Genomic DNA, 23,387 nt, shown 5'->3' with positions numbered 1-23,387 from the left:
CATATCTGTGGTTTGCCACATCTGTAAGTATTTAACGGCATCATGCTGTTTCTCGTATTTGAGAAGAGGACTGTGTCATATGGAAGCCAGCCTGCAGACAGCAATTATGGAATTCATTAATTTAATTTTCACAACCCGAGGACAGGTACACATACCAAAGCAAGGACATAGCCTTCCATCGCCAAACTAGGTTACAAGTCTGCATACATGTAGCACATTTCAAGTAGCTCAGAAAAGGAACATTTCCTTGTTACACGAACACATATACAAAAACCCATAGGAAGGACTGATTTATATCAGGACGATTGAAGTCGCTGATCTAAAATCCCCTTCTTTATTTCTGGGTTCCTATAATTATACATTGCTATTTCTAATTCAGACAGATATTGCTACCCTTATCCGCCGATCTATGGTTTCAGACCACAGTTGGAAGTTGGCACTAACCACGGTTTTTCTAATTGGAATCTCATGGCAAACTATGGTTAGACGAGCTTTGAAACGGAGAAGGGAACTGGTGCCAGAGCTTGCGGCTACAGAACGGCGGTATCCATGAAAGTGGGTCATGTATCAAGTATCAAAAGGTTGTTAAAATCTAAATTCAGGCTGGCACGAAACTGAGATGGCATTGAAGGTAGGGTTATTTTAAAGCAGTTTTGAATTTTGAAATTGAGAAGCTCGGTTTGTCTATAAATTAAAGAAAAAAACAACACCTCCTTGCACTCAGAACTACACCACATAAAATGGTATTACTAAGCACAATATTTCACAGAATGGACTTGAAAGGTAAAGGTATCCCCCTGTGCAAGCACCGAGTCATGTCTGACCGTTGGGGTGACGCCCTCTAGCGTTTTCATGGCAGACTCAATACGGGGTGGTTTGCCAGTGCCTCCCCCAGTCATTACCGTTTACCCCCCAGCAAGCTGGGTACTCATTTTACTGACCTCGGAAGGATGGAAGGCTGAGTTATTTATTTATTTGAATTTTAGCTCGCCACTCTCTGGAGACCTATGGCAGGGTACAATATAACCTCCCATAAATTATGATAAAAACCATCCCATAATAGAACATATCTAAAAGAGATGATAAAACAAGATAGGCCGTATAGTGGGGTACGCTGAATGTTACCACATAGCCTAAGGAGGGTCCCCCATTGTTCTTGGCTCTGACCTCAAACAAAGACCTGGCAAAAGAGCTCCGTTTTGCAGGCCATATGATGCTATCTAAAGGAATGCAAACTCTAACAATATACACCTGGTAGCAAATGCCAACCTTAGACAAGATTTGCACAGAATAAAGGTAAAGGTATCCCCTGTGCAAGCACCGGGCCATGTCTGACCCTTGGGGTGACGCCCTCTAGCGTTTTCATGGCAGACTCAATACGGGGTGGTTTGCCAGTGCCTTCCCCAGTCATTACCGTTTACCCCCCAGCAAGCTGCACCACATACATACACACAATCTCTGGAATGGCACACCTTACACCAGCCTCTCTCAACTTTTTCCCCATTGAGAAACCCCTGAAACATTCCTTAGGCTTTGAGAAACCCCAGAAGTGGTGTGATCATGCAAAATATGGTTGCAAAACAGAGCTGGGTGCATGGCCACCTTGGGCCCCTCTCCTTCCCACTCCCTCCAGGCCCATCAATGGTCATTTTGGGAGTGGGTGGGTGGGTTGACATGATCATAGATGGTCATATCACCCGATAAATATTTAACACATTTATATTAAAAACTAATTCACACCCATCCATTCGGAACACCCTTCCAGAGCAGTCAAGAAACCCTAGGGTTTCATGAAACCCTAGTTGAGGAAGGCTACCTTACATGTTAAGATTAAGAGCTATCATAGTTAAAATGCTGGACTATGATTCTGGAGACCCTGTTTCGAATGCCCACTTGTGCCTTGGGTGCTTGCTGGGCCAGTCACACGCTCCCAGCCTAACCTACCTCACAGGGTTGTTGTGAAGACAAAAAAGGGAGGAGGAGGAGGAGGAGAGAATGAAGGAAGCCACTTTTGAGTCTTCACTGGAAAGAAAGGACGAATACAAACAAATAAACTATATTCATGTCACTAAACAATTGCTGAAAGCAAAAACGTCCTTATGGACATTTCCAAACAGCTTCTACGGTCATCTGTCTATACATATTTGGGAGGAAAGAGCTCAGAGCTTAGATTATCTAGATTCTCAGATCAATGTCCTCTTTCAAAGAGGTGCCCCCCCCCCCCGAAAGCATCTGGACGACTGATTCACAGCGCTGGAGTTCTGTCCCTGTTCCAGGCCGTGCGATTCTTTGGTATCCTGCAGAAGGAGCCCTATAATTTGTTTCCTAATGAAAGCTCTTTCGTAACTAACTTCGAGCAATTAGCAAATCACATGAAACAGTTCGAATTAATTGCAGCTTGCCATATGTTGCATTAGTCACTTCTCCTCCCTCGTCACTACGCTACACATGCATGAAAAACTCCCACGGAAAATCTAAAGCTGCTTCTTGGGAACACACCAAAGAGGTACAGTCGTTGTCTTTAAGATCACAGAGCCGTTTCCTTGGAACTGAGGATGGGAAATCTGTTCTTGCAGAGCCTGGCCAAACGTACAGGGGTAGTCAGACTGCAGCCCTCCAGATGTCCATGGACTACAATCCCCATGAGTCCCATGGACATCCGGAGGGCCGCAGTTTGACTACCCCTGCGCAAGCAATGCAGTGGCTGATAAGACTCCCGTCCAGAAACATATTGCTTCTCACTGGTGAAGCCGTAATGCAAGTACTACACTGAAGTGCTACAAATCAGCTAACTCAAAGCAGTTGCTTAGAAAGAAAGAAAGAAAGAAAGAAAGAAAGAAAGAAAGAAAGAAAGAAAGAAAGAAAGAAAGAAAGAAAGAAAGAAAGAAAGAAAGAAAGAAAGAAAGAAAGAAAGAAATCTGCTAGTGCAAACATGGCCAGACTATATGCAAAATCCTGTTTAGGAGAAACCTATTAATCAATCAATCAATCAATCAATCAATCAATCAATCACAGAGTTGGAAGGGACTTCTTGGGCCATCTAGACCAACAACCCTATCACTCATCCACTGTCCCCTGCCACCACCTTGAGCCTTCACAGAATCAGCCTCTCCGTCAGATGGCTATCCTGCCTCTGTTTAAAAATCTCCAAACATGGAGAACCCACCACCTCCTGAGGAAGCCTGAGAAACCACTCTAAGTATCAGAGACTTCTTCCAGTTTCTTATTAATTTATTTGGAATTAATTTCATCCCATTGGTTCTGGTCCGTCCCTCCGGGGCAAGAGAGACCAACTCTGCTCCATCCTCTACATGGTCCCTTCAAAATTTAATCTGCTGGATCTCTGCATAGCTGATTCACGTCCAAATCGCAGTTTGGCGTTTCAGCCATGGCTGATTTGGCCATTTTAACTCCAGGGGAAGGTCAATTTGGGCTGGATTAATGTCCAAATCAACTTTGATTCAGGTACTTTTCATGTTGTCAGAACCAAATTGCACATGCCTACTAACATCTTAGTGAACTCCTGGATGCTAAAAAGAGTGCTTCTGAATTAGACCAGAAGTCCATCTAGCCCAAAACACAGAGAAGTCAACCAGCTCCCCTGAACGGCCAACAGACAAAGAAGCAACTTTCTTTTCCTGCTGTTGCTTCCTAACTCTGATTAGAACTTACAGGCCAATTCCAGGATTTTTAAGGGTCCAGGAAACCGTTGTTCCTGAGCCGGTTCTCCGGATGCAGGTTTCTTCCTGGGTCCAACATCCAGCTTTCTACTCTGCATAATATATGCACCTCTATCGTGAAGAGGCCCCTTCAAACTCAGCCCTGAATCCCAAACCTGTCACTCTGCTGGCATAATTGGTAGCCTTCAAAACGAGAAGGAAGCAGAGGAAGCTCAGACACCCCTTTGAGCAAGGAACCATTTATAGCACAGGCGTTCCAACACCACTTTCATTATCAACTCAGCCGCGGTATCACCTGCGGAGGGTGACGGATGGGCTCGGCTATCGCTGGTCGGCTGAGGGTAGAGAAAAAAGCGAATCGCATGACGGGGGCCGGAGCTATCTAGCCCATCGCTACATCCCAAGGTCGGTGGTTCTGTAATTTCGATTTAGCAGGCTAGCCAATGAAGGAAAGCAGTCAGAACACAAACATCCATTAAATGAAGAGGAGGAAGAAGAAGAAGAGTTGGTTCTTATATGCCGCTTTTCCCTACCCGAAGGAGTCTCAAAGCGGCTTACAGTCGCCTTCCCTTTCCTCTCCCCACAACAGACAACCTGTGGGGTGGGTGAGGCTGAGAGAGCCCTGATATTCCTGCTCGGTCAGAACAGTTTTATCAGTGCTGTGTCAAGCCCAAGGTCACCCAGCTGGCTGCATGTGGGGGAGTGCAGAATCGAACCCGGCATGCCAGATTAGAAGTCCGCTATCCTAACCAGATTCAATTAAAATTTCATTAAAAATAATGAACTCTCACCCATTTGGGAAACCCTTCCATGGCTGTAAAGAAACCCCAGGATTTCTTGTAGACAAGCTGAAGTGTGTCCAGAAGAGGGCAACAAAGATGGTGAAGGGGTTGGGGACCAAGACATATGAGGAAAGGTTGGGGGAGCTTGGTCTGTTGTTCTCCTTGCTCCAGAGGGATGGACCAGAACCAATGGGATGAAATTAATTCAAAAGAAATTCCATCTAAACATCAGGAAGAAATTCCTGGCAGTCAGAGAGGTTTCTCAGTGGAACAAGGGGGACATGGGGAGTAAGAGTACACATTGATGTGAACTTGGATAACCAACAGGTTTTGTTTAAGGAAAAAATAAACATAAAGAAAAATAACTGGGAGTTAACCACTAATGACTGGGATGAAATTAATTCAAAAGAAATTCCATCTAAATATCTGGAAGATGTTCCTGACAGAGCGGTTTCTCAGTGGAACAGGCTTGCTTGGGAGGTGGTGGGTTCTCCATCTTTGGACATTTTTAAACAGAGGCTGGATAGCCAGAGAGGCAGATTCTGTGAAAATTCAAGGGGGTGGCAGATTACAGTGGATGAGCGATAGGGCTGTGAGTGTCCTGCACTGTGCAGGGGGTTGGACTAGATGACCCATGAGGTCCCTTCCAACTCTGTGATTCTATGATTCACAAAACCCTAGCTGAGAATGCCTGCTGTATGTCTTGTGCTTGGTCACACGATTTCGATAAAAGCCCAACATGATGCAGCAGCAGATCCAGAAGATGTGACATGCAAGCTTCCCAATATTCTTCTGACTGTCTCCATTCCAGTTCAAAGTGCAATAAGAACCAGGAAGCAATATCAGCTTTCCCCAAACATCCCCAGGAGATATTTTAAAGTATGTGCTGAAATGCACTGAAATCAACATAGCTTCCAAGCGCTCACCATTGGTCAAAATGTGCCTGGGATGTGCGTTAATCTCCCGGCCAAAAATACTGTTTGATTTTATTTAACTATACTTTACAGAGTACTGTTGTAGTGTAAGATTTAGCATGAGCAGAGGCGGTATATCTATGTAATTCTATTGGTTCAAAAAGTTACTGATCATAAAATAACCTCAAATGCATCATGAAGGTGTGTTTTTTTTAACCCTCCCCCAGTAGCAAATCACTAATCCGAACATATTTTGCTGATGCAAATAACATTGTGTTTCAGCCAATGTTTGCATTTTAATAACTTAAGTCTTCTTTTCAAGGTCCACACACCACTGCACCAAGCTGGCTCTCAAACATAGTGGTAACAGAAATTATCCCAGTCACGCGCGGCTGATACACACAATTTCTGTAGCATTTTAATCTCTAAGGCGTCTTCCCAAAAGATCAATCGCATCACACTATATATAATATCTCTCTCTATATACACACAGTCACAAATTAAATTTTCCCCCAGCATTGGAAGAGAAAGTGCTACCACCCCCTCCCCATCAAAAAAAAAAAAAAGAAGGGGAGAAGAATGAACCTGAGATATTAAATATTGAGTTTACACTGGAGGAATCAATGTTAGTGTCCCACAGAACAGCGACCAATAAAGAATGACTCAGCCTGGGCCTGAAAGCAGGAAAGAAAAAGAATAAAAACCACGATTTGGCATGAAACAAACTGAATCAGCCCATCTGAATTCCAACCGCAGCCTCACCCTTGCCAGAAATAGATATCTATCATTTTCAGAGATTAGGGGTTTTGCTTTACAGGAACCCCCGAAAAGATGGATTAGATGGGTTTAGTATTATGTTCATCCATAATATGGTATTGCAATACGGACGATTATTTATTTGTATGTTCAGAAATGATTGTACAATGTTAACCTGCACGAAAGACACCTGGGGCAAGGTGAGGTTCCGAAAGAACAACTCCGCTGGGCTTTACAAACCTGGCAGTAATTAAAATCTCCTTCGTCCGCAAGGGCATCATTTCAGTGACTCGGGGAGGGGAGGGGAATTTGTGGCTCAAATGAATAAATGCACAAACGCTGGATTCCTGAGCCACTTTATGGCGATATTCAAACATGAATCCTCCTGCCGCCTCCACGCAAACAACGGCCACGGATGATGATCTCAGAGAACGTAAAAACATTATTTTTCACCAGCCAAAGGGCGATTTGCTACGCTAATTTAAGCAGGGAAGAGATCGGGTGCTGTCAAAAAGAGATCAAGCTGTCAAAAAGGAAGGCTATCTTTTCCCCTTTTTCACAGGGAGGTACAAACAAAAACATACACACAAGGGGAGAGAAACTGAAGCCTCCTTGGGAGTTATAAAAGAGGGGATCGGGAACTAAATCAGGAACCTAGCTTCGGCCAGCCTCTCATCCCTGAGTCCTCACTGGAGTCAACGCAGACAGCAATATTCTTCTCTCGCTCCAACAGCGACTGAAATATCTTGCTATTCACGAGATGCTCATATATTACCCGGCCCTGTTGATATTTTCCATGCTCCACAGTGACAACACACCCTTCGTAGTTCTTTATCCTGTGGACTTAATCTGGTCTCCCATCTACTGTATCTGATGTAAAACTGTAGCTCTGTCTGGTCTCGTCTGGGAAAATGACAAATGGCCCATTAATAATTCCTACAACACTCGTTAAACTGCTTAGACACCCTTGGCTTGCCCTCCCTGTCAAACCGGAAAACCGGGAAGGCACCGGGCAGAGTTTCTAAAACTTCTTTCCATCTCAGGCGTTGAACCCTGCTTGACGTGCAAGGCTCAAATCTGTTCTTCTAAACCCCGGCTTGTTTTTAAAAGCAGTTTAATATTGGGGGGAGGGAGGGGAGGAGGGGTCAAATCCTCCCAGCGAGAAGCAAATCAGCCATGCCTGCACAGAACCGAACAAAGCTCAAGGAACTAACAAGACAAACATCCTTTTTTTTGCATTTTCCTGATCCTCATGCAGATCTAAGTCAATTCCAGCATCGTTCGCGGAGCCTCTGTTTACCCAAGGAAGAAAAAGAAGAAGAATCTTCCGTCAGAGTTGCTCGCAAAACGCACAGCATCAGGAGACTCACTTACCAGCTTTCAGGGAAATCCATTCTTCACCCGAGCCGATGCCAGCAGCACTTTTAGGGAGCTGCAAGGCACGACCCTTTTGTCTGGAAGCTGCTCCCAACAGCCCTGACGCTACGAAAGAAGCATCCCGGCTGGCTTGGCTAGCAAACCGACAGGGGCGTGATGTCACGCTGTCTCCAAAACGCGGCTCAGAATTACCAGTGCTCTTAAGTTAAAAAAAAAAAAAAAGGAGGAGGAAGCAATCCAAGCTGGCGTGAAAGGCACCCTGCAAACAAACGCACTCCCCTTTTGGCCAGAAGGCACAGCTGTCATTTCGTTCCCAAAACAGAGCTCTGCATTTTGAAGATGCCTTCTTGAGCGCCGTCGACCAACGACCGGGGGTCTTCGTTTACCCAAGTCTCCGGTTGGGTCTTTTAATCTACCAGGTCGCTTCAGATCTCCGAAACCGAAGCGATTCAGATTTTCACGCTTTATCCCTCACGCTAACATGACATTTCTGGTTTCCCGAAGACAAAACAAGGCAGTTCCTTTCCAGAACTCCAGAACTTGACATTTGTCTCCCTGCCGCCCCCCCGACATTGCAACACTTTTAAAACCAGATTAATCTTTCAAAAGAATCACATCTCTCCTACCCACATGTATTTGTTCTGCCCGGTTTCAGCTAGAGGCCATTCCTTTTAAAGGATCTGTTTGCAGAGTGTGTTCTTAAGCCCGACTGATTCTTAAAACAAGGCAAACAAACAGATCTCCATCATTGCAAGTTTTTATAAGGCGGCAGACACAGGCGGGAAAGCGCAAACCGCCAATCCTGCTGCACTGAAAGAACAAGAAATGGATCTGTCCAAGCAGCTTACATAAGCGGCATCTGTGCCAACCCCTTGGGTTATTGATCAACAAAGGACCTCATTTTCCATCACTGGCTGGCAATCCGCACGGCTTGATTGTGCCAAAAACAGAGATGGAATTGTGAAAAAGATGATGCATTCTTATCGATGATTTAGTGGCTTATTTTGTTACTTTCAAGGAATGGGAGGGATCCAGGGGAGAGGAGAAGCCTTGGTACCAGGAGGGATAAGCCTGTGGTGTCAAGGGCAAATTGTCTCTACACCATGACCCTTTGTAAGGATACGATGACTTGAGGGACAACATTATACTCACTGTAAGCAGCAATGGGTCTGACATTTTGCATGCTCCCCCCCCCCCACACAATTTCACCTGTTGTGGTTGAGTCAGTGTGGTGCAGGCCTTAAAGAGTTTCAGACTAGTGTCTGGACGGCCCCAGGTTCAAATCCTCACTGGTGCCATGGATGCCTGCTGGGTGACCCTGAGCTACATGCACTCTCTCAGGCTAACCCACCTCCCAGGGTTGTTGTGAAGATAAAATGGAGGAGAGGAGAACGAGGCCAGTTGCTTTGGGTCCCTCATTGGGGTGGAAGATAGGGTATCAATGAATGAAGCAAACAAACATATACAAAGATGGTATTGGCCCTATTCACGGTTACGCTTGAAGCTAATGAGGGGGGATTAATACCCTGGGTTAAAAATGTTCTCCCTAATAAACAAAAATTATGACAGGCTGAATTGGGGCAAGGTGGGTATTTGAGAAAGGGCCTTTTCGGTGGCAGCCCCAAGATTACGGAACAACCTCCCCAGAGAGAAGTGCCTGGACCCTTTACTTTCAGCCCTTGGGAGGGAATTAAAATAATTCTATATTTTATTTATTGGTCGTCCTAACTGTAAGAGCCTCTTGTGGCGCAGAGTGGTAAGGCAGCAGACATGCAGTCTGAAAGCTCTGCCCATGTGGCTGGGAGTTCGATCCCAGCAGCCGGCTCAAGGTTGACTCAGCCTTCCATCCTTCCGAGGACGGTAAAATGAGTACCCAGCTTGCTTGCTGGGGGGTAAACGGTAATGACTGGGGAAGGCACTGGCAAACCACCCCGTATTGAGTCTGCCATGAAAACGCTGGAGGGCGTCACCCCAAGGGTCAGACATGACCCGGTTCTTGCACAGGGGATACCTTTACCTTTAGTCCTAACTGTGATTTTATTTTGTGGTCTTTACGCATGTTTTGTAAGTATAATTGTTGTTTTATTTGCACTGTAAGCCACCTCATGTTCCACAAGGTAGAAAAGCAGCTAAGAGTTAGCTTGGTTTAGTGCTTAAGAGTGCCAGTTTTAACTTGGGGAGCCAGGTTTGATTCCCTGCTCCCCCACATGCAGCCACCTGGGTGAACTTCAGCTAGTCACAGTCCTGTTAAGGCTGTACGTACAAAGCAGTCCTGTCAGATCTCTCTCAGCCTCCCCTACTTCGCCGGGTGTCCGTTGTGGGGTGAGGAAGGGAAGGTGATTGTAAGCCACTTTGACTCCTTCTAGTAGGGAAAAGTGGCATATAAATACCAACTCTACTTCTTCTTCTGTTTTAAATACATAAACTCAAATTTTACAGGGTCAGGTCTCCATCATATGCTTCCTAGGTTTTCCCAACATAGGGAAGCCCCTGAAATGTCACCACTTAGGTCCAAACAGCTCTTATGCTTGCTGAATTTCTCTCACACAGAGACATATCTCAGAGTCAATGTGGCGTAGCAGTTAGTATTGGAGAAGGGATCCGGAACAGCCCATTTCATATCCTTACTCCATCACAGAAGCCCACTGGGTGACATTGGGCCAGTCGCACATTCTCAGCCTAACCTGCCTCACAGAGCTGTTGTCAGGAAAACAAGGACACGAGAATTCCCTGCATTCTTCAGGGGGCTGGACTAGATGACCCTGAAGGTCCCTTCCATCTCTATGCTTCTATGCTTCTATGGATGCGGGAAGAGACTTTGAGTCCCTGCTAGGGAGAAAGGTGGGGTTTAAATGAAATAAATAAATATAAATCACTTCTTACAATCAAATCTCAGACACAGATCCCATGCACCTCTGCCTGACACTGATTCTCCAGTCTAAGGTAAAGGTAAAGGTATCCCCTGTGCAAGCACCGGGTCATGTCTGACCTTTGGGGTGACGCCCTCCAGCGTTTTCATGGCAGACTCAATACGGGGTGGTTTGCCAGTGCCTTCCCCAGTCATTACCATTTACCCCCCAGCAAGCTGGGTACTCATTTTACCAACCTCGGAAGGATGGAAGGCTGAGTCGACCTTGAGCTGGCTGCTGGGATCGAACTCCCAGCCTCATGGGCAGAAAGCTTCAGACAGCATGTCTGCTGCCTTACCACTCTGCGCCACAGTCTAGCCTTTCTCAATTTTTTTCACCGTTGAGAAACCCATGAAACATTCTTTAAGCTTTGAGAAACCCCAGATGTGGCATGATCATGTAAAACAGAGGTAGTCAACCTGTGGTCCTCCAGATGTTCATGGACTACAATTCCCATGAGCCCCTGCCAGCACCATATTGTTGGAAGGGGCTCATGGGAATTGTAGTTAATGGACACCTGGAGAGCCATCCCTGCAGCAGTGCATGAGCATCATGAGCATCATGTATGAGCATCATGTGAGCATCTGGGACACCCAGAACTGAACCCCCGTTTTACCATGGAAGCACACTAGGTGACCTCGGCCCATCATGCTCTCTCAGCCTGGGCCTACCTCACAGGGTTGCTGTGAGGACAAAGTGGAGGAGCGGAGAATGATGTGAACCACTCGGGGTCACCATTCAGAAGAATGGCGGTGCATAAAGGAAGGAAGCAAATAAATAAAGCTCAAAGCCCCACATTGGCTCCCCCAGACTCTGGAATCCTTAGCCCCTTTTAAACAGATTTTATTGCTGACATGCAAGTCTAGCAAGTTGGCGCCCAGCATAGAAGAATGCCGCATTTCACTTTAAATGCAGGCAGAATTTAAAAAGCTGAAAACCACCTCAATATTTACAGTAAATCTAATGTAATTACAGAAGGCTCGCTATTAACGGGAGCGGTTTGCCAGGAGTCTGGAAAAACGCTCTGAGATGACTGCTTATGACTCCGCGGCCCCTCTCCGCTTCTCCGAACTGACGCAACCAATGGGCATCCCCCCCCCTCCTTTTGCCACGGCGCACTTCATGACTCTTGATCCCGCCATAAATACGGAACGTACTTTTCTCCCCAAAAGCAATCATGAAACTTAATTGATTTTCTTAGAGTTTTATTCACCACAAAATAGGTTTCTCGAACGTTAATGCAGGCAGCATTAAAGCATTCAAGGCCATGAGCTGCCGGGAGGACTGGGAGAGAAGAACCTTTATGAGAAAGCCATGCGCAGCTTTGACTCCCCCTCGTGGCGAAATCCTCCTCTCTATCAGACGGCTCTCGGGAAATAACGCAACCCAGCCGGCATGCTTAGTCAAAGGGGCTGAAAAAAATTACAGAACAGAGAAGCTGTTCTATTCCACGCGAAGCTTCTGCCCGATGACTTGGGCATTTTAAGCAGTAATAATGACGGCAACAACAGTGCTAAAATTTCATCATTTGCCTGCCCTTCCATGTTGCTCCAGGAGGGGAACAGCAAGGTAAAATATCACAGAACGTCAATGCTCTGTATGCAGTGAGGCGGACCCAGAGGGCAGGAACCATGAATCAAAATCAGGGACATTTAATGTCACTGGTCACTATGTGGGATACATCCTGCCATTGGGATCATTTGAATGGTCCAATTCGTTTGGGAACCTGCACAGAGCCAAGCGCAGGCTCTGGTGGGAACCCTGGACTGTGTGGAAGTTCAGGTGGTGAGCTGTTGAGTTCAATTCTCAGGTGTGATCTGAATCAAGAGCTGACGTTTCTCTCCACGAGGGACCCAGTGCCTTATTGAACCCACTATATCATAAACGTTAAAACAGCATTAAATAGACTAGGTTAAGGTGAAAAAGAGGAAGAGTTGGTTCAAAGCGGCTTACATTTGCCTTCCCTTTCCTCTCCCCACAACAGACACCCTGTGAGGTGGGTGAGGCTGAGAGAGCCCTGATATCACTGAAGAAGAGTTGGTTCTTATATGCCACTTTTCTGTACCCAAAGGAGTACCCGAAGGAGCGGCATATAAGAACCAAGTCTTCTTCTTCTTCTTCTTCTTCTTCTTCTTCTTCTTCTTCTTCTTCTTCTTCTTCTTCTTCTTCTTCTTCATCATCATCATCATCATGCTTTTTTCTACCCAAAGGAGTCTCAAAGCAGCTTACATTCACCTTCCCTTTCTCTTCCTACAACAGACACCCTGTGAGGGAGGGGAGGCTGAGAGAGCCCTGAGATTACTGAAGAAGAAGAAGAAGAGTTGGTTCTTAAATGCCGCTTTTCTCTACCCGAAGGAGTCTCAAAGCAGCTTACATTCACCTTCCCTTCCTCTTCCTAAAACAGACACCCTGTGAGGTGGGTGAGGCTGAGAGAGCCCAGATCGGTCAGAACCGCTGATGTGGGACACAGAACTGCTCGGTCAGAACCGCTCTATCAGGGGTGTGGCATTCTGAAAAGCCTGCAGTCTCTTTGAGCCACTGATGAAAACAGAGCGTGCTGCCCCTTGGAGCCTTTTAAAACTCAACCGAGGGCCTTTTGAGCAGCCAACGGTGAGCCAACGAGGTGGGACTGGATTCCCTCTTAGGCACAGCAGCAGCAGAGGAGTTCTCTCTCAGCTCTGCTTGGCCCTACCCACAGTCCATCAGAGAGGCACACGGCCAAGCAACAAGCCAAACCCACCAAGGAGTGGACGCCGAGTAATGCAAGCATCAGCCCTGGCTCTGAAAGGAGAAGTCAAGGGACCAAGCCCTATGAAGATGGGTTGAGGGACTTGGGAATGTCCAGCCTGGAGAAAAGGAGGCTGAGAGGGGACATGATAGCCCTCTTTAAATATTTGAAAGGTTGTCACTTGGAGGAGGGCAGGATGCTCTTTCTGTTGGCTGCAGAGGAAAGGACACGCAGTAATGGGTTTAAACTTCAAGTACAACGATGTAGGCTAGATATCAGGAAAAACTTTTCACAGTCAGAGTAGTTCAGCAGTGGAATAGGCTGCCTAAGGAGGTGGTGAGCTCCCCCTCACTGGCAGTCTTCAAGCAAAGGTTGGATACACACTTTTCTTGGATGCTTTAGGATGCTTAGGGCTGATCCTGCGTTGAGCAGGGGGTTGGACTAGATGGCCTCTATGGCCCCTTCCAACTCTATGATTCTATGATTCTAAGTCCTTGTCAAGGGGCCACTCAAAGAGAGCAACCTGCAGATGAACTGTGTTCGCTCGACATCCTCCGCCAAGCTGTGAAAAGAGCTTTCCTAATGGAAGGGGCTGACAGGGAGCTGCAACCCAGTTTGCTTTTTTGCTGACGACTCTGCCTGCCTGTGTCAGCCGCCTGCTGCAACACCGGACCGACCGAAGTGACCGAGAGCTCCACGGAACTGGAAGTAACGAAGTCAAAACCACCTGCTCGTTCTAGTGAGTCCTGGGAAATCGGCAGTCCGTAATGCGCTCCCCCCTTCCCTTTCAAGGGCAGCCATTTGCAGTGGGAAATGCCACCGAAGTGTGGCTCTCACAGCAACCCCATAAGGTTTTCAAGGTGAGAGATGGTTTCCCGTGGCCTGCCTCTGTGTAGCAACCCAGGACTTTCTTGGTGGTCTCCCATCCAAGTATTCACCAGGGCCAACCCTGCTTAGCTTCCAAGACTTGACAAGGCTGGGTTAGGTTGAGCCATCCAGGGCAAAAGAATCGTGCACACCTTTTGATTGGCATTAAGTCTTTCGTTAAGTGTATTTGTCACGGTCCAGCCAGCTCTCCAGCAGAGCCCACCAAGGCATCCTCTGAGGGAGAGGTCAACCAGCAGACCCGACCCAAACCCACAGCCAGCGACAGAGATGCTGCAGGAAGAGGCCGTGTGGGAGCAGCCAGGCATGATTTCACAGCAAAGGACCAGCACAATGCCCTCTCAGCCTCCCCTCCTCGCCCTGAGTTGGCAACGGAGTGTCGCCTGATGGCCCGTTCACCTCCCCTGTCGCTGGAATTGAAGGAGGCTACGGAGGGAGCTGCAAAACAGAAGGTGCAGTGCCAGATTGGCAACACATTGCAGGCTCCAAATCAGAAATGGTAAGGGGGGATTGGAGACCAAGAGTAGTTGGGGGAGCTTGGTCTAGTATTGTTGTTGTTGTTGTTGTTAGGTGCGAAGTCGTGTCCGACCCATTGCGACCTCATGGACAATGATCCTCCAGGCCTTCCTGTCCTCTACCATTCCCCGGAGTCCATTCAAGTTTGCACCGACTGCTTCAGTGACTCCATCCAGCCACCTCATTCTCTGTCGTCCCCTTCTTCTTTTGCCCTCAATCGCTCCCAGCATTAGGCTCTTCTCCAGGGAGTCCTTCCTTCTCATGAGGTGGCCAAAGTATTTGAGTTTCATCTTCAGGATCTGGCCTTCTAAAGAGCAGTCAGGGCTGATCTCCTCTAGGACTGACCGGTTTGTTCGCCTTGCAGTCCAAGGGACTCGCAAGAGTCTTCTCCAGCACCAGAGTTCAAAAGCCTCAATTCTTTGACGCTCGGCCTTCCTTATGGTCCAACTTTCACAGCCATACATTGCAACTGGGAATACCATAGCCTTGACTAAATGTACTTTTGTTGGCAGAGTGATTTCTCTGCTTTTTAGGATGCTGTCTAGGGGAGGGAAGTATTTTTGTACTTTTTGCTATTTTCCTTTGCAAGGAGATTAAATTCTAGTGTAAAAAAGATTCAGTTTTCGGGCCCTGTGCAAACCTGCCATTCAGACCAGATGTTCTCCAGTCTATCCAAAACTGAATCAGTGTAGCCTACATAAGCCTATTGAGATTTACAGCACAGATACCTAGTCACAGGAGGAAGTAATAGCCGGGAGTGATAGACTTTTATCTTCTAAAATGAACCTGCATCATTCTACCATCAGTTTATTCTACAACATATTTTAGTTCAGCTGGCACCCTCCAAAGGTTCTTTTTAAAAAACAAATTCTCCAGCAGCTAATTCCGCAGACTCTCATTTGAAGAGAAATAAATAAACTCATGTTTAAGAAGAATCACACATGAGTGTTAGCATCCGGTGACAGACTGATCTGCCACAATCACAGGCGGTCATGCTCTTCCCAGTTCCCCGTGTTCTTTATCAAATGCATGTGCATTTCTCAGGGGAAAAAAGAATATTCTGCCTTCCATGGTCTAGCTGACAAACAATGAGGGGAAATATTGCTAATTCACCCTCCAGCTTCTGAATGAATGGAAACTAGCTTTGTGGAAAATGTGTCACACCTATTTACAGCTTAAAGATGGCCATGAGCCGGAATCCCACAGATGCCCACACACCTGTAAATTGCCAAAGTCAGATCCATGTAATATAGATGGCCCCACAGTGTCTTATCCAAGGCTATGTCTGTTAGGTCAGATCCTAGAAATCTGGTTCATGGGTTAATTACATGCCTCATCATACCCAGAGCTCCCCTGCACAGTCAGGTAGCCAGTTACCTTTTTGACGTGGAACACATCTTCTGGCGCGCCTTGTTAAACAGAAATGAATATGGACATGACATCTGTAGTCCCGCCCACGGAGTGCGCCAGAAGATGTAGAAGGCCCAGCCAGCCAATGCGCATCCAACAGACAAGGTAAGCAGAAAGAGGAAAGGGGAGGAGGGAAGGGAGTGTGTGTGTGTATGCTTACTAGGGAGGGAGGGAGGTTGGAAAACCAACAGGTAAAGGGGGAAATGGGAGGGGGAAGGGAGTCTCTGTGTGTTTGTGTTTGCGAACAAGGGAGGGGAGAGGAGCCAAGAAGGAGGTCTGGAAACCGACATGTGAGGAGGAAATGAGGAGGAGGGAAGTGAGTCTTTGTGTGTGTGTGTGTGTGTGTGTGTATGCAGAGGTAGTCAACATGTGGTCCTCCAGATGTTCATGGACTGCAATTCCCATGAGCCCCTGCCAGCAAATTCTGGCAGGGGCTCATGGGAATTGTAGTCTATGGACATTTGGAGGACCACAGGTTGACTACCCCTGTGTGTTTGTGAGGGAGAGAGGAGGGAGAACCCAAGGAGGAGGTTGGGAAACCAACAGGTACATGGGGAAAAGGGGGGGGAGGGAAGGGCATCTCTGTACGTCTCTGTGTGTGTATGCATGTGTGTTTTTGCAAGGGAGGAAGGAGCCCTGACTAAGTAGCCCCAGGGCAGGTATCTGTCCCACATACTCTCTGAGAGTCAGACTGCCAGTAGATTTTTTTCATTTTGTCTGTGGTCTCTGGTCCCCATCGCCATAGCAACTGACCCTCTTGTGCTGTGACAAACATCTCCCCCTTACCGATAGATGCAAGGCACGTATCCTGACCGATATTTGCCTCTCCCCAACAAACTCTTGTAGAGCTTCATCATGACTCATCCCTTGACTAATTTTTAGAATCACAGAACCACAGAGTTGGAAAGGGGCCTACAAGCCATCTAGTCCAACCCTCTGCTCAATCCAGGGTCTGCCCAGAGCATCCAGGATAAGGAGCTGCCCAGCCATTGCTTAAAGATCACCAGTTTTCCCAACCTGAGGCTAAATTCACGGGGGGAAATGCAAATGGTGTTACGCAGTCTTTTCAGTAAACTCTCCCTTGTTACTGTGATCGACACTGCATGAGGTCTTCCTTGCTAGAAGAGCTGTTTCTTTTATAATTCCCTTCCTCTAACCACAACAGGCACCCTCTGAGATAGGTGAGGCTGAGAGAGATCTGTGAGAACTGTAACTGGCCCAAGGTCACCCAGCTGGCTGCATGTGGAGGGGTGGGGGAATCAAACCCTGTTATCCAAACTGGTGCTCAGAGTGTGCCCTCGTACAACGGTGTGAATAACATCATCCAAAAAGCTTTACAGACATAGAAACTACAGTGAGTAGGAAGTAAACCTCCATCTGGATTATGTGCCCACGAGCAACCCAGGAGTGAGAGACGTTCAACATTAAAAACACAATGATTCCACCTCTGAGCTGCAGGTTTTGAAGCTGCTAACAAGATCCACAATTAGAACTCGTGTAAGAACGCTAGATAGGAGTCGAACCACAGTAAAGGAGTTGTTCAACTGAAATTGTTGCTTGTACACAGCTATTCTAGAACAGGGATGGTTTTAAAAACATTAGCACAGTAAGAAAACACCAAGGAACTCTTCGCAGTCCCGTTTCAAACAGGAAACTACCTTACACCTGAATCAGCCCTTTAGTGCAGGGGTAGTCAACCTTTGGTCCTCCAAATATCCATGGACTACAATTCCCATGAGCCCCTGCCAGCAAATTGACTACCCCTGCTTTAGTGCATCAAAGTCAATGCTGTCTATTCCAGGTTGACTCATCCTTTTTACCACTGAGAGACCCCTGAAACAGGCTTCAGGCTTCGAGAAACCTCAGAAGTGGCACAATTGTGCAGAATATGGTTGGGAAGCAGAGCTGTGGACACGCCCACCTAGGGCCCCTCCCCTTCCCACCTCTTCCAGGCCCATCATTGGCCACTAGGGGGGGTCACATGACCATATATGGTCATACCACCTGATAAATGTTTAGCAAATTTTAAAAATGTATTTAAAAAATAATTAACTCTCACCCATTCAGGAAAGCCTTACAAAACCCTGGTCTATTCAGATTGGCAGTAGCTCTTGAGGGTCTTAGGCACAGTTTTTGTTTTAACATCACCTCCTACCTGGTCCGTTCAGCTGGAGACGGCGGGAATTGAACCTGGGACCTTCTGCATGACAAGCAGATGCTCCACCCTCTGAGCCACGGCCCTCCTCCAATGCTGATGAGGGAAACAGGCAGGGCTAGTCAAACTGCGGCCCTCCAGATGTCCATGGACTACAATTCCCATGAGCCTCTGCCAGCGAACGCTGGCAGGGGCTCATGGGAATTGTAGTCCATGGACATCTGGAGGGCCGCAGTTTGACTACCCCTGAAAAGTCTTCGACCCTTTATTGTCTGCCCGCGCCCCCAAATTAATTAACGTTTCCAGCATCGATTCTTCTCGTCAGGCCCCAAACAAATGTGAAGTAACACGTGACAGTTGGCCAAGATGCACCCAAACAGCCTACGCAAAAGAGCCAGATAGGCTGAATGACTGTTGTCATTGCAACCGATTTCCCCAATAAAAGCTAATCTCTAGTTACATGAAATATTCATAGAAGCAAAGCTGCAAATGGAAAGGCAAGCCATTCATGCCCAGAAAGCCTCGTCTATGGGAACAGCCTAGAGAAAGCACATGCTGCTAATAACACACACAAACACAATTTACAAATAATGGAAGATCGTAAAGGAAAGAACGGAGCTGTCAAACAAAGGGAAGATCCTATCGTTCTCAGCAGTTACTCCTCCTACGACTGAATGTTTAAAAGCTCACCACACACGGTGAGATGCACAGAGTTGATTCTTGGCACTAAAAAAGCGACCACAGAAGCTGGTTCTCTCCACCCTCCTCCGAGAGAGAGCAGATCCTCCGTCTGATAAACTCAGCAATAGGGAAGTCTCCAAAGAGGAGTTGCGGGAAATTGAACTGGAACCGATTCTGCTATGGATCTCCTCAGAGATGTTGGATCCAAAGGCCTTTTTCAGCGATTGGAAGAAAGCCAGTGTGGTGTAGTGGTTAGGAGTGCGGATTTCTAACCTGGTGTGCCGGGTTCGATTCTGCGCTCCCCCACATGCAGCCAGCTGGGTGACTTTGGGCTCACCACAGCACTGATAAAGCTGTTCTGACTGAACAGGAATATCAGGGCTCTCTCAGCCTCACCCACCTCACAGGGTGTCTGTTGTGGGGAGAGGAAATAAGCCGCTTTGAGACACCTTCAGGTAGATAAAAGTGGCATATAAGAACCAACTCTTCTTCTTCTACTACAGTGGTCAGAGCAGGCTTTTTCAACCAGGGTTTCATGAAACCCTGGGGTTTCTTCACAGCCCTGGAAGGGCTTCCAGATGGATGGGAGTCAATTAATTTTTCATTTAAAAAATGTTAAAAGACTTATCAGCTAGTATGACCATATATGGTCATGTTCATCTGCCCCCTCTCCCAAAATGGCCAATGACGGGCCTGGAGGGGGTGGGAAGGGGAGGGTCCCAGGTGATGCAATGCATAATACATTGTTCCAACCAAATGACTGTTAGAAACTGCCCTGAGGCCATCATTGGAGGGTAAAAAGGTAAAGGTAAAGGTATCCCCTGTGCAAGCACCGAGTCATGTCTGACCCTTGGGGTGACGCCCTCTAGCGTTTTTATGGCAGACTCAATACGGGGTGGTTTGCCAGTGCCTTCCCCAGTCATTGCCGTTTACCCCCCAGCAAGCTGGGTACTCATTTTACCGACCTCGGAAGGATGGAAGGCTGAGTCAACCTTGAGCCGGCTGCTGGGACTGAACTCCCAGCCTTATGGGCAAAGCTTTCAGACGGCTGCCTTACCACTCTGCGCCACAAGAGGCTCTTCATTGGAGGGTGGGGGTATATAAATTAAACTGTAAATATGTAAATATAAATAAATAAATAAACCGGAATCCAAGGGTAAGAAGCCCCAATACGCTGACCAGAGGGGACATGGGGAATTAAACTGGGAGAGGTGGTCCCACAAGTTTGAAGGCCGCATACCGTTAAGGGGTTTTCTCGCCAGTTCAGCATCCAAAAAATTAAGGTGGGTGGGGCAAAAGAGAGATGTGTCCGGACACAGGTGCAAATCTCACAACCTTTTTTAGAGAGGTTATCCAGTTCTTCACACACTTTAATGAATCAACGGAGAATTGAATTATAAACTCATCTAATTCAAGACCACTTTGTTACTAGACAAATCAAGGCAGGAAAGAAAGAAAGAAAGAAAGAAAGAAAGAAAGAAAGAAAGAAAGAAAGAAAGAAAGAAAGAAAGAAAGAAAGAAAGAAAGAAAGAAAGAAAGAAAGATTTTGGCTGAGCCACATGCAGGATGGAGTGAAATGGTGCAGGAGAAAGATGGCCAGTGATAAGCCAGGAACAAATTACAATTGTATTTGCGATTACAATAAAGAGATTCGAATCAGATTTGTTGTCCACCAATTTGGCTCCCTTTTTCGTTCCTGGGCCTTGCTTTGATGTGCCCCATTAAGATCAGCGGAGTGAACTAGGAAGCCTCTTCCCCACTCAGGGGTGTAGTCCAACAGCTATTTTTATAAACTGAACATTTCGGCCCCAAAGTAGGTAATTGCAAATTGGCCAGGTGCATTAAAAGCAGGCTTATTCTAGCTTCCTTTAAAGCATTTGAGTATTTATGCCTGCCTACGGCACAGTATCGGACTTGATGCGTAAATGGGCTGACTCAGAATGGCAATTTTTATCTTCCTAATCTATATGCAATGGGTTTAATTGCAACACATTGTTAGTTTCTCTGGGCGAAATCTGTACAGAAGATGCCTACAAGCCATGCAGAAACAGAAGACACTAATCAAAATTCACTCTAATGTGCAATGCATAATACATAGTTACCTTATTCCAGTTTAAAAGGCATTGTATTATACGTGCTTATCTTACTCGTTACCCATCCTTACAACATAAATGTTGCATGTATTCCCAACTTAATAGATGCACTATAGATCGTCATCTCAGAGAGAAGTCGTGAATTAATGTTTAAATCTGACTTCTTTACATAATCTAAGCAGTTCACCAACTGCAGACTTCATCTCTCAAATCTACACCTTTTGAAGTGCAGGGATGGAAATTCATATGTCTGTCGAAAGCCAAGACACAAAGGATCGCCTCGATAAATCTTCTTTCCTGCTTGCTACGTGGTTGTGCTCAAAGCGTTTCATGGAATTGTAGAATCACAGAGCTGGAAGGGACCTCCAGGGTCATCTAGTCCAACCCCTGCACAATGCAGAACACTCACAACTACCTGCCGACTTACAGTGACCCCAATTTCATACCCAAGTGATCCCTCCACTAAAAATATCCAGAATCCAGCCTGGCCCGGAGAGAATATACCTACCATCCCATAGTGGTGATCAGCAATCCCCTGGGCATGCAAGGAAGGGCCACAAGAGACAAACACGGGCACATCCTTTCCTGCCCACCCACCCACAATCTGCCTAAATTCAAAACATCAGCATTTCTGTCAGGTGACTAAGGTAAAGGTAAAGGTATCCCCTGTGCAAGCACCGAGTCATGTCTGACCCTTGGGCTGACGCCCTCCAGCGTTTTCATGGCAGACTCAATACGGGGTGGTTTGCCAGTGCCTTCCCCAGTCATTACCGTTTACCCCCCAGCAAGCTGGGTCCTCATTTTACCGACCTCGGAAGGATGGAAGGCTGAGTCAACCTTGAGCCGGCTGCTAGGATTGAACTCCCAGCCTCATGGGCAAAGCTTTCAGACGGCTGCCTTACCACTCTGCGCCACAAGAGGCTCATATGTCAGGTGACTAATCTCTGCTTAAAAACTTCCAAAGAAGGAGAACCCACCACCTCCCGAGGAAGCCTGTTTCACAAGAGAACTGCCCGGGCCCGCAACAACATGAGCTCGTATGAGAGAGCGACAGCACTGTAGTTATAAAAACATTTTGGAGATCCAAATGTTTGTTAAAAGCATCTATTCAAGGGCACAGTTTCAGGAGTGTAGCTGTGATGGGCTGAGACAGAAGAGTGAGATTCTAACCCAGGCTTTCTCAACCAGGGTTTTGTGAAATCCAGGGGCTTCATGGAGGATGGCAGAGTCTCCTTCATTGGATGTTTTTAGGAAGAGATTGTATGAGCTTGCAGCAGAAGCGTGTAATTTTTAAGTCTCCGAAAAGGTGGGAAGCTGGACTGGATGGCCCTTTGTGGTCTCTCCCAGCTCTGTAGTATTATGAAACACTGAAAACAGCTAATTTTTGGTTTCATCTTAGCTGTTCCTCCAGATCAGTGGTTCTCAGCCTTCCTAATGCCGCGACCCTTTAATACCGTTCCTCCTATTGTGGTGACCCCCAACTATAAAATTATGCAAGCATTCTTTCACAGACATTAAACCAAAACTGACCAATGGCATAAAGATCCATTGTCCAGGATTGTATATCAATTGTTTTTTTTTCTGGGGTTTCTCAGTTCAGTTCTGCCTCTTGTCCCACCACGCTGATCTCACTCTTTTCTGCTGCTCCGGACAGACGAACGCTCTATCTCGATCTACCCGACAAGGCTGTTGTGTGGATGGCGGCCCCCTGGCCAAGCTGCTTGCCCTGCTGCGACCTCTGTGAAAGGGTTGTTCGACCCTCAAAGGGGCCCCGACTCCCAGGTTGAGAACCACGGATCCAGATCCATGCTCCCCCTACCTATCCCTGCTAGCAAAGAATTTAGGGAAGAGACTGTCACTCACTGGCAGAACATCTTCCTGGCATGCAGAAGGTTCCAGGTTCAATCCGTGGCACCTCCAGTTGATGGGCCAAGGTAGGAGGTGATATGAAAGGTGGAGACCCTGGAGAGCCAGTTTGGTGTAGTGGTTATGAGTGCGGACTTCTAATCTGGCATGTTGGGTTCTATTCTGCACTCCTCCACATGCAGCCAGCTGGGTGACCTCGGGCTCGCCACAGCCCTGATAAAATTGTTCTGACCGGGCAGTGAAATCAGGGCTATTCGTAGGGAAAGGCCTGAAATGAATACAATTTAAAAATAACTTTTCTGCATAGTATCTGCATTTTTCACAGCTACAGGCAGCTGGTTTATACTCTCTCAGCACTTTAACAAATTACTTCTGCATCCTCCCGAGAGTTTGAAGAACTCTCATTTGGCCCACTGATTGGGAAAGCACAAATCCCTCATCTTATTTACGTAAATGTTTGCTAGGTGGGTTCAAAAGGAGAGGATTTCGGTACACACTGCCTGCTTCCAGGTAGGATGAAGAAAGTGGTGACTACCGATTAGGGTTGCCAGCCCTGGGTCTGAGAGTACCGGGAGATTTGGGGGGTCGAGACTGAGGTGGGTGGGATGGAGACAGGGGAGCAGTTTCAGAGGGGG

General features: G+C 46.9%; 1 protein-coding gene across 20 annotated transcripts in view; it reads right to left on the bottom strand.

Moving 5' to 3' along the window:
- The window catches only part of PLEKHA5 (pleckstrin homology domain containing A5), a 249,250-nt gene that overhangs the window by 119,632 nt on the left and 106,231 nt on the right, over positions 1-23,387 (bottom strand). The window contains exon 1 of one of the 20 annotated variants that reach the window (XM_077340123.1): positions 7,507-7,660. The exons of the other annotated variants lie outside the window; for them this stretch is intronic. Within the exon in view, the coding sequence (XP_077196238.1) occupies positions 7,507-7,526 (20 nt within the window). The 5' untranslated portion in view covers positions 7,527-7,660. Of the gene's footprint in view, positions 1-7,506; positions 7,661-23,387 lie in introns of those variants that run through there. 20 annotated transcript variants of the gene reach the window in all.

The sequence above is a fragment of the Paroedura picta genome, chromosome 5, assembly GCF_049243985.1.
Source record: "Paroedura picta isolate Pp20150507F chromosome 5, Ppicta_v3.0, whole genome shotgun sequence".
Lineage (NCBI taxonomy): Eukaryota > Metazoa > Chordata > Lepidosauria > Squamata > Gekkonidae > Paroedura > Paroedura picta.
This window is presented reverse-complemented; position numbering and strand designations above follow the sequence as displayed.